The sequence below is a fragment of the Bombyx mori genome, chromosome 26, assembly GCF_030269925.1.
Source record: "Bombyx mori chromosome 26, ASM3026992v2".
Lineage (NCBI taxonomy): Eukaryota > Metazoa > Arthropoda > Insecta > Lepidoptera > Bombycidae > Bombyx > Bombyx mori.
The window spans coordinates 6,533,085-6,547,517 of record NC_085132.1 but is presented as its reverse complement, the minus strand read 5'-3'; the positions used below and the strand labels follow the sequence as shown (position 1 = coordinate 6,547,517).

The 14,433-nt window shown below is 35.7% G+C and overlaps 1 protein-coding gene and 1 long non-coding RNA gene across 2 annotated transcripts in view; both read left to right on the top strand.

Moving 5' to 3' along the window:
• The window catches only part of LOC105841784 (uncharacterized), a 30,546-nt gene extending 26,928 nt beyond the window's left edge, over positions 1 to 3,618 (top strand). Inside the window, exons 7-8 of the mRNA XM_062676329.1 lie at positions 2,150 to 2,319; positions 3,499 to 3,618. Of these exons, the coding sequence (XP_062532313.1) occupies positions 2,150 to 2,319; positions 3,499 to 3,586 (258 nt within the window). The 3' untranslated portion in view covers positions 3,587 to 3,618. The remainder of the gene's footprint in view (positions 1 to 2,149; positions 2,320 to 3,498) is intronic.
• Positions 3,619 to 11,906: 8,288 nt separating this feature from the next.
• Positions 11,907 to 13,847, top strand: LOC134198724 (uncharacterized). Its single transcript, XR_009976806.1, has 2 exons — positions 11,907 to 12,143; positions 13,008 to 13,847. It is a non-coding gene; the product is annotated as an uncharacterized LOC134198724 (long non-coding RNA).
• Positions 13,848 to 14,433: the final 586 nt, after the last annotated feature.

Below are 14,433 nucleotides of genomic sequence, written 5' to 3'. Positions count from 1 at the left end.
TGTAGCGATATCTATAATCTTCTTCTTCTATATATATAAAAATGAATTGCTGTTCGTTAGTTTCGCTAAAACTCGAGAACGGCTGGACCGATTTGGCTAATTTTGGTCTTGAATTATTTGTGGAAGCCCAGAGAAGGTTTAAAAGGTGAATAAATATGAAAATGCTCGGAATTATACAAAAACAAACAATTTTGTTTTTCCTTTGATGTGTCTCCCGTCGGACGGATTCCTTTTGTTTTTTTTTAAATTTATTTTATACAAAAGTTTAGGTTTTTTATTTATCAACTGAGGCACTACAAAGTCTGCCGGGTCAGCTAGTCTATTATAAAACACAATATATTTGACAAATATCTGAATCACGTGAACTACATTCAAGATCTGTTTCCGTATACACAAGATCCGAACAATAGCACTCGGTTCATCGCTTTACCGAGCAATTTCACCCGTTAGTTGGAAGATCTACCCTTTCTCGATAGTCCAAACAATAATTAGACGAATACTGTATTTTCCTAAAGCAAGAATTCTCCTCCTCCGTGCGTCGTGTTCCTGAGTGCTGAGGATCGTGACCTTTACGGAATACATACGTAAAGGATTTCTTGAGATTAAATTTCTAGTGGTGGGTTCCCGTGTCCTTCCTGAGCAGAATTTCAGAGGCGATTTAATTCCTCTATGCTACTGAAGCCCTAGTTCGGGTTAGTTGACCGCCGCCCGAATTCTACACATTGTTAAATATATCCCTTCATCATCTCAGCCTGTCCACTGCTGAACGTAGGTCTCTCCAGTCGATCTCAGGGCGGCCATTGCCACCTGCATCAAACGTGACCCAGTAATTTTCACTAGGTCATCGGTCCGTCTGGTAGGTGGCAGCCCCACTCTACACTGGCCAGTACCTGGTCTCCACTCAAGGATCTCTCTGTCTCATCGGTCGTTCGATATTCTCTTACAACCTAATCTCGCGTTATTGATTAACGGCCGTCTGGTGTAGTGGTAAGTGACATGGTCACTACACAAGGGGGTCGCGGGTTCGAATCCCGCCGAGGGAAGATATTTGTATAATAAATATAAAATGTATTTTCCAGGATTATGGATGTATATTAAACATGTGTATGTGTATAATAAAAATCTTACATTTTATTTCCGTTATCTGGTAACTGTAACACAAGGTCTTTACGAGCTTAGCACGGGACCAGTTAACGTGGTGTGATTGTTTTAAAAAAGAAACAAATTGATTATCATTAAATAATTTCCAAAGTTTCTAATACTATAAAATATTCATGGTAACGGACTACTAAAGAATTATTCGTCAACCTTTGAATATTATCTGTAATACCGTCTTTTTTTTAATACTTCTTAACTTTTACGTTTAATTTCCCATCAAAATAGTAAAGTAAAAGTAGTTATAAATAGATCCATATTCAAGAACTACTATACTTCTATTTGATTACATACAGAACAGAACCAGCTGGATTATCAATAGCCCTGATTTCACGAATGGATGTTTTGACAGAGAGACTTCGAAGTAGTTGTATTTATATTTCGAATGTACCCAGGCTAATTTATTATTTAGGATTTTTCTGCAATTTCGTAAATCCGATTGGAGCATTTCTGGTACCTAGAGGCTCTACGTTTATTTAAATCGTTTCAGAAGATCGTTTTTGGTATTCACCGTCTGATTCTGAAATGAATGCTTCGCAAATTAGATTTTTATCGAGTTCCTTATGGTAGACAGCGGTTGTGTCACATACACCACTGGTCCGTATTGATCTGTTACCAGAAGACCACAAAATAAATAAAATACGAAGCATTTAAAATTATTAATTTTAGTTACATAATACACATTTCTATTCATATTTTGCGAGAAGTAGATTATAATTAAAATATTTTTACGGTATAACTTCGCGGTTATTATCATAGTGATAAATCGAGAAAGATGTAGACCTAAGAAGAAATGGATCGATTGCGTGAAAGAGAATGTGTGTAAGAGGGGAGTGAGCGAAGAAAAGGTATATAATAAAGGAGTATGGAAGGAGAAAACAGCCGACCCCAAGTGACTGGGAGAAGGGCAGAAGAATGATGATGATGAAATCGTGGAATTAGGAAATACACGCGAGATTGAATCGTAAAGGTTAATATTTAAAATACGTTTTAGAATGATCACGGAGGGCCCCTCATTACATGGATAGGCGGACAGCCCCACGTCATCGGTGTCGCCACCACGTTCTTGGTAAACGAGAAAATGGAATGTGTCGGTCCGTTTGTTTTCACCAGTACTTACTGTAACTCCCAGTTTCTGCACTGTAGCCTGACTGCGGACCAAGGGTAGGTTTTTGGGTTTTTTTAATTTGTTATGACGTTATAGTTTTGAAGTCGTCGTGGCCTAAAGAATAAGAAAGTCCGGTGCATTCGTATTGAACGATGCACTGGTGTTCTAATCCCAGGCGGGTACCAATTTTTCTAATCAAATACGTACTCAACAAATGTTCACGATTGACTTCCACGGTGAAGGAATAACATCGTGTAATAAAAATCAAACCCGCAAAATTATAATTTGCATAATTACTGGTGGTAGGACCTCTTGTGAGTCCGCACGAGTAGGTACTAGGGTGGTGACCCTGCCTATTTCTACCGTGAAGCAGTAATGCGTTTCGGTTTGAAGGCTGGGGCAGCCGTTGTAACTATACTTTAGACCTTAGAACTTATATCTCAAGGTGGGCGGCGCATTTACGTTGTAGATGTCTACGGGCTCCAGTAACCACTTAACACCAGGTGGACTGTGAGCTCGTCCACCCATTTAAGCAATAAAATAAAAAGTTTGATTACGTTCAACGTTCTTAAAATTAAGGACGTTGTTTCTCCTTATGTATTTTTGTATTATTGGTTTAAAATAATTGTTCAGTAATAATTAGTCCAAAATATGTAATCAGTTAACAACGCTTGCGTAGTCTAGCTTGCCGTCTAGTTCAATGACAACTACCGCGATTTGTTAGACGCCAAATAAACAAACGACTTTACTGGCCATCCAGAATAGATTCTATAGATACCATCGAACAGTTCATATTCAACTCTAAATTTCCAAATGAAAGATTGCTTCAAGAATTTCGAACATTAAAAAACATTATATAGTATGTTATCTATGTAACCTGTATAATAATTTAACGGCTGTCTGGTGTAGTGGTAAGTGACATGGTCACTACACAGGGGGGTCGCGGGTTCGAATCCCGCCAAGGGAAGATATTTGTATGATAAATATAAATGTCTTTTCCAGGGTTATGGATGTATATTAAATATATGTATGTGTATAATAAAAATCTTACATTTATTTCCGTTATCTGGTACCTGTAACACAAGTTCTTTACGAACTTATCACGGGACCAGTTAACGTGACGTGATTGTTAGTAAATATTTATTTATTTATTATTTATTAATATATAGTTACAAACACATATGTATTGTTGTCTTAGTGTACAATAAAATATCCTAATGAACTTTTCCTTTCAGTACTCGGCGATCAGGCTCCTGTAACGGCACTACGGAAATTACTGACAACGAATTTCAATGGAAAAATAAGAGTCAAAAAAAAGATTAAAAAAAAAATAACAGTTAATATTTACAAATTACGCTTCTAATTAAATGACTATGTTATGATATATTATCCGTTTTATTTAATTATAGCTTAGATAAAAACCAATTTTCCTATCGATATCAACTTAAGCTATGTGTTTCGAAGTGGGTGTGTTTTGGATGTATATGGGTTCCGCTAACAGCTTTAAGCTAGGCCGTGAGATCATTAACTGACCTGAAATATATTACTAGCTACCGTACTGTATCGTATCGAATATAAATTTAGAACCGCAACGGGCTTTGTACAAATCCAATCAGCGATTTCAATCGTTTTTATTGGGGTTCTAACAAAAATAAGAAGAAAAAACCAAGAATAAACAATCAGTCAATCAAATTGCAATAACACGCTTGATATGTTCTATAAATTAAATCACAAGGCTTATTAATTGTTTTATTGCTATTATTATTATTATTATGCGGTAATGCTAACTTTTGGACATTGTTGTGTTTTAATAATCATCGGATTCAGTCGGGATGGTAATTTATTTTTTAAATCTATAAACCGGAAGGTATGCATTCTGTGAGTAAACTCATAGTTGCTTAGCAATGGGAATACGCCAAAAACAATATGAGTCCGTCCGTCTGAGCTCATAATACCCTGCCACCGGTCATGAAGACGGATTGAAGTTGTTGCGACTTACATCATGAGATGATGATCAGTGTAGTCGAAATTCGACTATAATTAATTGAAATTATAAGTTAGAACATTATTATGGTTCTATTGCCAAAGACTATTACTGTTACTTCTGTAATCACAGGTTTTTCCAAGACTACACTATAGACAAATAATATTAAAGATAAACAATACTCGTGTTAACCTATTCTCGATTTGACGACAGACTTTAAGCAATAACAAAAGTTTGATAATAAACAAAGAGTACTCGTATATATAAGTGTGTGTGTCAAATATACGGTAGTGTGCGTAATGTTTTTTTATTGAGTTAGTGTATTATTAATGCATAATAAGTAAAAAATATTAGCATTCTGCACTCCTTCTCTGTATTCTCTATAAGTGTGGCAAATTGCATACTCCTCCGTCCGCGCAATTTTCGTAAAAAGGGGAACAAAGTTTTTGCTTCACGTATTAATATATAGATAATCTCTTTTTTTTCTTTAATAATTCAGTGCTCGGCGGTCATAGACGAATATTTGGAGGTAAAATAATAACTAGCGATAAACCATATATGGTAAGTGTTGGTGTATTATTATATTTGTTTTTTAACTAATGTAGAAATTATGCTATTGAGATAATATGATAGCTCAAATTCCAGCGCCCTACATTAAGGCATCATCGTAATCTGATAATGCTATCTCAAACTTTATACTAAAATGCGATCTGACCTCTACCGAACTGACCACAAATCTAAGCAAACTGAAGCAAAGAACTAACAATGCTTTGTGCTAATAACAAAAAAAACAAATGTGGTGTCGTGGGACACCAGGTAGGAACGAAGTTCCTTCGACTAATGTAGAATCGACACAATTTGCAAAAAAAAAATCGTGCTCAATTTTATGTTGGTTTTCTTGATTTTTCTCTTAAATTTTGCTGATTAGTTTTTATTTAAGTACAGGAAAGTATTTAGGAAATTCAGTATTTTAGGAAATAATAAATTACGTAACATAAAAATAAAATCGTAATTCAAATTATCAATTAAAATAACATAATATGTCTCTTTATTTTTGTTTGACAAAATAAAATTACATAGAAATAGAAATAATTACAAAATAGAGAGAGAAGGGATGAGAGAACGAAAAGAAAGAGGGAGAAAGAGAAAGGTATTATACACTACTCGCTTGTGTATACGACTGTCGCGCCTGCGCACGTCTCATTTAACGGTTTTATTCCACGCACTTTTTTCCACTGATTTTTTCTTACGGTTTTACTATCACATTTTTTTCAGTCGGTCGCGCAGTAAAATCCCTATCCCCTCCAAGCCTGCCGTAAGGAACTTCGTTCCAATAATATGAAACAAAATCATAGAATTTAGATCAAATTAGATTTATGACGGTAGCTAAATTGATGTCACTGTTACTAAAGCGTTCGTATCAAATTTTCTCTAATAAATTGCTCGTTAGAATACGACAATTTTCAGGTGTATTTTCTAAGCTCAAATTTAAGCAAAATCAATCATGATTCGTGGCTGTGCGGTGGAGCAATAGTGTCTCCCAGAAAGATCCTCACGTCGGCGGCGTGCCTTGTAGAAATCAATCATTTGTACGTAATAGCTGGTTATAAAAAGTACGTGAACCATATGGAAATCGAGAATGATCCTTGTACTAGACTTTGGAAACAGAAAGTCATACAAATATGTGTGCCCAAAGGTAATTTCTTATCTTCTTCTAACCCCTATGACATATGGATATTCCATTAGTCTTCTAGCCAAGGTCACTTATTAAAGAAAGAAAACTTAAAATGACAGAGCCCATGAAAGAAATTGACATGCACATTGCAAATTTATTCCCTTTTTCCTTTTCACTCCAAATTTCAACACTACAAAATTTATTATATATTATAAGATGATATCTATCTATCCATTGATTTGAGAAGAGGACGTTACTGTTATACATACCTTTAACTGCTCTACACGATCGCTCATATTCACACCGCTGTTAGATATTCTACCGAAATATTTTTGTCTTTTTTCCCTATACTCCTGTCTAGTTAAACGTCATTACTATTTCATAGTAACTAGACTTACAATAGTATTCAATAATTAATTCTAAAATTCAAGCGATGACGGCTTAGCTAAAACACATTTAACTGTTTATCGTCAATCCTCTTTATATCCAACGATGAAGACATGGCACGACAGAGGCGTGTGTTAAATGTTTCTAAACGTTACGTTGGCTGGTAATACTTTCTGGTCTATCTCAGGTCGATGAAAAAAACCCATCTCCAGGTAGCATCGACAGCTGTACCAGATTCCACTGAATCAGATAAAACTTGTGAACGTAGATCAGGAATAAACAAATTCCATAACAATAATTTAATGCATACTTTCTAATGTAGTTCAATCCACGTTAGTTCATCTAATATACCAAAACATTTACATAAAACCTATAAAACAAACTTTTAAATATATATATTTTTTTTATAAATTTCCTTTGAACATTCTAAGAAATATTTTATGTATTTAGCGTTTACTCTAGTTCTTTTTAATAAGAGATTTTAACCTAATAAGAACCTTTCAGCTTACAACTTTAAATATGAAGACAACCAGATGTGGTCACATCTGGATATTGGAGTGGCCATCGTTGAGAAGCCCTACAACTTCTCCGACGTGTCGTACCGACTACATTGCTCATACATCCCGGCTCCCATAAGAATCAATTATGAAATGAAATATCAAATGCCCAAAACCAGCGCCGTTGTATATGGATGGGGAACGTCACACTTCAGATCAGTCAGTTTTCTTCTATTCATTTATCCGTATCGTCCTTATCGCATATTATTTGTCAATATCTCGGGTCATAGCACTTAGGTACCTGAATAATGATTAGTTAGAAATTAATTGTAGTGAGTTATCCTTGATGAAGTTCTCCATTTCATACCAAAACTGACCACCAAGCACGAGAACCTCAATAAATGAATATATCCAACTGTATAGACATCTCGCTTCAAACCGAAACGCATTACTGCTTCACGGCAGAAATAGACAGGGTGGTGGTACCTACCCGTGCGGGCTGACAAAAGGTTCTGCCACCAATAAAAGAGGTCCTACCACCAGTAAATATAATAAATTTCCCAATAGGGACCCGCAGTCCATCTATTTTCATTCAAAGTTATACCTACATAAAAAATGTTCAGTAGGTAACATACAGGCACTAAGCATTTCACTTTTCAGCAAAATGATATAGGGGACAGGAACTCAGAATATCTCCAAGAGGCTACGACGAGAATTATCGAAAAGAGCGTATGCCAATCTATGTACAATTTTGCCATATCAGAATTGATCCAAAAATACTTCCTCTGCGCAAGCGGTTCAGGGATAATAGACGGTGATGGTAATTTACTAGAAATTGGTAAAACAGATAACGAACGCTGCTCAAGAAGGTCCGGTGATACCCAATCGGCTGGCGTAAGTAAATATCCAATGCCTTCATCAATGTTACAACGCATTTACTGGTGGTAGGACCTCTTGTGAGTCCGTGCGGGTGGGTACCGCCACCCTGCCTATTTCTGCCGTGAAGCAGTAAAACGTCCCGGTTTGAAGGGCGGGGCAGCCGTTGTAACTATACTTGAGACTATATATATATGTGTACCTATAGGTAATCCAATTTTTATGGTATTTTTTTTAATTCTAAATCTATTGCTTCTGATTCGACAAGGTGCCATTTGAATTAGATCAAGATTAGACCAGTTGTTTCTAAGTTATCCTTAATATTGCATTTCTAATTGACTTCGAATATATTAAATATATTTTCAATTGAATTAATTGAAATGTTTTTTTTATTATTTATCGTATTAAAAACTACTGGTGTCTACTTTCTGCGGCGTTGGCTATGTTTTTTTTTCTTTTTTTGGAGAAATAAGGTAGTTTGACCCAAATACTTATAATTGCCTATTTATATGACATGATTCTAGCAAGCATTTTTTTTATTTGGTAAAATGAACTGAATCTACCTAGTCAGGTCATAAGTATTGTCACACAGTAAAAACTTTTCTTTTAGAATGCTGGCCACAAAAAAGTTTATTGAATTCGAATTTCGAATTGTTCATGAAAATAACAATGTATACTTTTAGAATTTTACTCATTTTTAAATATGGAGTGGACGCTTAAAGAAGACCGTGTTGCAATTATTGCGTTGCATCGTTGCGGTTACGCGCCAATTCAAATTTTTAACATACTGAAAAATTTGAATATAACCAAAAGATTCGTTTATCGTACCATCAAACGATACAATGAAGACTAGATGACAGGTCAAGAAGTGGTCGCCCTCGGTCTGTTAGGACTCCAGCAGTGATAAAAGCTGTGAAGGCGCGAATTCAAAGAAATCCCAAACGTAAGCAGAAACTGTTGGCCCTTCAGATGGGGTTAAGCAGAACCACGGTGAAAAGGGTGTTAAATGAAGACTTAGGGCTTCGGGCATATCGAAGAAAAACAGGACATCGTTTGAATGCTCGTCTAATGGACCTGAGACTGAAGAGATGCCGCGCTTTGTTGAAGCGGTACGCGGGAAAAAATATCGGGAAATTCTTTTTTCGGATGAAAAAATTTTTACCGTAGAAGAGAGCTACAACAAACAAAATGATAAGGTATACGCACACAGTAGTGAAGAAGCAAGCAACCGTATTCCGCGTATCCAACGAGGTCATTTTCCATCCTCGCTCATGGTATGGTTGGGAGTTTCTTATTGGGGCTTAACAGAGGTACATTTTTGTGAGAAAGGTGTAAAAACGAATGCAGTTGTGTATCAAAATACAGTCCTGACGAACCTTGTGGAACCTGTTTCTCATACCATGTTCAATAACAGGCACTGGGTATTCCAACAAGATTCGGCGCCAGCTCATAGAGCGAAGAGCACACAAGACTGGCTGGCGGCGCGTGAAATCGACTTCATCCGGCACGAAGACTGGCCCTCCTCCAGTCCAGATTTGAATCCGTTAACTTACAAGATATGGCAATACTTGGAGGAAAAGGCGTGCTCAAAGCCTCATCCCAATTTGGAGTCACTCAAGACATCCTTGATTAAGGCAGCCGCCGATACTGACATGGACCTCGTTCGTGCTGCGATAGACGACTGGCCGCGCAGATTGAAGGCCTGTATTCAAAATCACGGAGGTCATTTTGAATAAACTTTAGTGTCATAAGAATCTATGTTTTGTTAAGTTTATTTTGGTATATGAATGGTTACATAATGAATAAACTTGTTTCAATTATTTTACATTAAACATGTGACAGAATTTATGACCTGACTAGGTATAAGCAAAATAAGGTAATCTTACCTTGAGACATGAAACTACAAAATCTATTTTCTCCATTATTATTTTATTATTAAGCTTACTATAAAGGAACTCGCCCATAACAACTAATAATTACGTAATTAATAACAAATAAACACTATTAATTTTTTTTTTGTTATTAGTGTATGAAAAATGTCAACAAAAACATTATTGGAAGTAATACAAATGCATCGGAACCACTCGATTTGAAGGCTTCGAAAACAAGACGCGAAGGAGGAATCTGTCAGGTTTTTATTAATTACTCATTCGCTTATTCTAAGAATTACGTATTAAAAAGAATATCAATCTATTTTGACTATAATAGCACGAAGGATTTACTTAGTTAAAATTCAATGTTTCGGGTAAATAAGTACTTTATGACGACTAAGCAATCCTCAAACACTTTCGCATTGTAATCGCTTGGAGCGGTTTGCGGTTTTTCGTAATATAACCGAGATTTGAATGTAAGCAAATAGAGGAAACATTGCGAATAGAAAAGGATAGACTATAACAGCCTTTTTAAATGTTACATAAGTATAAAAATCTGGTAAGTTACTGTGATCTTCGCTTACTATTTTTATTTTTTATTGCTTAGATGGGTGGACGAGCTCACTGCCCACCTGGTGTTAAGTGGTTACTGGAGCCCATAGACATCTACAATGTAAATGCGCCACCCACCTTGAGATATAAGTTCTAAGATCTCAGTATAGTTACAACGGCTACCCCACCCTTCAAACCGAAACGCATTACTGATTCACGGCAGAAATAGGCGGGGTGGTGGTACCTACCCGTGTGGACTCAAAAAAATCTTTAATCATTTCTAATGCAAATTATATCAGTGTTTTAAATATACTTCAAACGGTACTTCAACGGTTCAATCTCACTTTTACTTATTTTACATTTAATTATTTCGGATGTTACAAATGCTACAGTTTTCGTGGTCACAGATGACTGAGGACTAATAAATTTCATTCGCGCCGACACTTGAATAATGTGTTTACCACTTACCATGGATGTTAAATCGTAAAATTAGTTTTGATTTTGTTTACTACCCGCATAAACCAAAGAAAAAATGTATGTTAAATTTTAGTTCTTATTGTTTCTTGTCAGTGATAATACATTTTTTGTTCATTGCCATTATTCGGTAGACAAGCCAGCCGCGCACCTGATCAGAAATATTTACCTTCACCTATAGGCGTAAGCAATACTAAGGACACTCACTACCTTCCGTGAAGATCTAACTCTTTTTAAAGTTTGTTGGTTAAGTTGGTTCTATGTGGTAAAGCCGGATGATTCATTGGGAAAATGAACTCCTTTTTTTTAACTACTTAGATGGGTGGGTTAACTCACGGCCCACCTGGTTAAGTGGTTACTGGAACCCATAGACATCCACAACTTAAATGCCGCTACATACCTTTAGACGTGATTCTATGTTTCGATTTTACAGTAGAACCGCTACCCCACCCTTCAAACTGAAACGGTTTATTGTTTCACCGCAGAAATAAGCAGAGTAGTGATACCTGCGCGGGCTCAAAAGACTCCATAACAGCAGTAAATTAGCAAATAATATTCTTGTGGTCTAAATTTAAATTGCACGATATTATTCCTAGATTATGGAAGTAATTCGAGAACTTTTATTTATTTATTTTTTATTGCTTAGATGTGTGGACGAGCTCACAGCCCACCTGGTGTTAAGTGGTTACTGGAGCCCATAAACATCTACAGCGTAAATACGCCACACACCTTGAGATATAAGTTCTAAGATCTCAGTATAGTTACAACGGCTGGCGCACCCTTCAAACCGAAACGCATTATTGCTTCATGGCAGAAATAGGCGGGGCGGTGGTACCTACCCGTGCGGACTCACAAGAGGTCCTACCACCAGTAAATTAATTAATTAGGTACGTATTTCATTAGAAAAATTGGTACCCGTCTGAGGAATTCGAATACCAGCATAGACACATCACTCGATACGAATGCATCGGATGTTTTTTTTATTATTTCCTTTAGGCTACTACAAATTCTGTTAAGTCAACTACTAGTGGCAGGACCTCTTATGAGTCCGCACAGTTGGTACTACCACCCTGCCTATTTCTGCCGTGAAGCGCCCGGGTAAGCACCACCACTCTGCCTATTTCTGCGTTGAAGCAGTGATGCGTTTCGGTTTAAAAGGTAGGGCAGCCGTTGTAACTATACTGAGAACTTAGAACTCATATCTCAAGGTGTGTGGCGACGTTTATGTTGTAGATGTCTGTGGGCTCCGATAACCACTGTTCGGCCACCAATATATGCAAAAAAAAATTGAATTAGCGGAGTGGTTTCTGGTTATAGAGATGAGCGCTGCCCCGATGACCTATGAAGCTGTGATAAAAATGCCGATAAAGTTGAATAACCAATATTCACAGAACGACCACGGGGGTCCATTGGTAACGTGGGTAGGCTCAGAACTTACAGTCATCGGAGTTGCCACAGGGACTGTATATAAGAGCAACTATGTCTGTAGCGGACCCTTCCTCTTCACAAGTACCTATTGTACAGGAAGTATCCTGCAGTGCATGCTCAACTCTGATCCAGATAAGTAAGTTCGTGAACAAAAGTTTTATGTTTATTGATTTTTTTCATTTAGTAATACTACATTTGCTTTAAGATCTCGTAATTTTTGCTATCGTTACATTATAGTTGACGTTTTGAACACTTTAGTTTTCGTGGTCACGTAGGACTATGGTGATCAACGCCTTAGTCGCGTTGTCCTCCGTGATACGGTGCTATAAGAGTAAAAACGCGGGATCAAATTGTAAAAGGACTTTTAATTACGTCAACAAAGCGCAAAAATCGAAAACTATAATTATAAATTTTAGTTTTTCTATTCAATACATATGTATATTTTATTGCTTAGAGAGTCTACATCTAATTATATTAATCTATTTTCAATTCGACCACAGACTTTAAACAATAACAAAAGTTTCCCAATTGACAGTAAACAAAGAGTATATTTTTATGTATGTGTTGTGTCAAATAAATGGTAGTGTGTGTAATGTTTTCTTTATTGATTTAAAGTATATTTAGAGAATAAAGAGAAGAAGTGCACAATGCTAATATTTTTTTAAAATAATGCATAAAAGATACATTAAATCAATAAAGAAAACATTACACACACTACATACCGTGTATTTGACGCACACACGCATGCATACTATTTATTGTCAAACTTTTGTTCTTTTTGTTGTCAAATTGAGAATAGATTAAATATTGTTTGTCTTTGTTAATATTTTTTATAGTGTAGTCTTGGCGAGATTTGTGATTATAGAAGTATAAAATACAATCATAATAGTGTACAAACTTACAATTCCAATTAATTATAGTCGAATTTCGACTACTGCGGGACCTCTAGTTTAATATTACTATATAGATATCGATTGCTAATATAATTTTCCTTTTTAAGTCGAAGAAGATGCTCTGACCAAGTCAAACAAGATGGGTTTGATATCCAAGAAACTTCTGTGAATTGGCACGACAAGGAGTGATCTAAGAATCGCTCTCCGACTAATTCGTGTGATTACAAAGGATACCAACTCCCAATATTTTTGGAAAATGTTTTTTTATTATTTTTTTGGAGAAACAAGGTTTTTTGATCCAATTACATATCGACGCTTGAAAGGCAAACGTAACTAAGCGACAATAACTGCTTTGTACATAAATGATAGGCAATAACGTTACGCGATGCGCAAAAAAAATAATTCTAGGTCTATTAAAATCATTTCAATCCTAAATAGAATTATTTCCAGGTATTTCAACTTTAAATTAGTCTACTGTAAAGTTCACGCATTGTCGCTTAGCCACGTTGGCCTTTCAAGCGTAGATATATAATTATCTATTACATATAAATAAAATTGGAGTGTCTGTTTGTAATATTGAAATAACCGCTTTTCACTACATGCATATGAATATAATATATACGGTAGATATATACACCATAATAACATTTTTTTTTATTTTTGTCTGTCTGTCTGTCTGTTTGTTCCGGCTAATCTCTGAAACGGCTGGAGCGATTTTGACGGGACATTAACTTGTGTTTTTGATGCAAATATTAATCTAAGAATGTAACAGTTCTCTTGTCCTGTGAAATTTACAAGAAATTATCGATTCATATTTAAAATGTTATTGTGAAAAACTAACACTATATTTAGAGTGTGTGCTTAATTAAAACTGTAACACACACCTAAAGTGTGAATTGGTGCACTATTGGAAATAAAACTTTTTTCAATACTTTATTACAATAAAAGTGTTTGATTTGGATAAAAGTGATTTCTGAGATGCACGAAAATCTAAGATAATTTGATGTAACCTACACACCATTAATATAGAGATCTTACGCGATTCTAATCCTTTAAATTATTTTTTGGTAATCGTTCATATTGTAGTCTTGCAGAGATGATCAGATTTGAGGCAGAGAAGCAGAGGAGCTCAACATGATGGTGAATGGCTATCGGAACCCATAGATAGATACAACATGAATGAAGCTGGAAGGAAATTTGTACTATAGAACAACTATTCCACCCTTAGAACCAGAACTGATAATAAGAAAAAGACTTAGTCAAAGCCTGATCGATCAGACGTCGAAAACAATTGTTTGAAATCATGTGAAAATCAGACGTAGACTTTTGTTCCACCTTAGAATAATGGAGTGATCTTTCAGCCAAAAGAATTTGCTTACAAAAGATATCATTAAAATGTTCGTATTAATTTTTTGCTTTATCAATATTCCGTATTTATCATGAAATAAATTAAATTGCATATTAATAATAATAATAATAATAATAATATAGACATAGCAGAGAACACGTACATGACCGTGCAAAAAGCCGTAA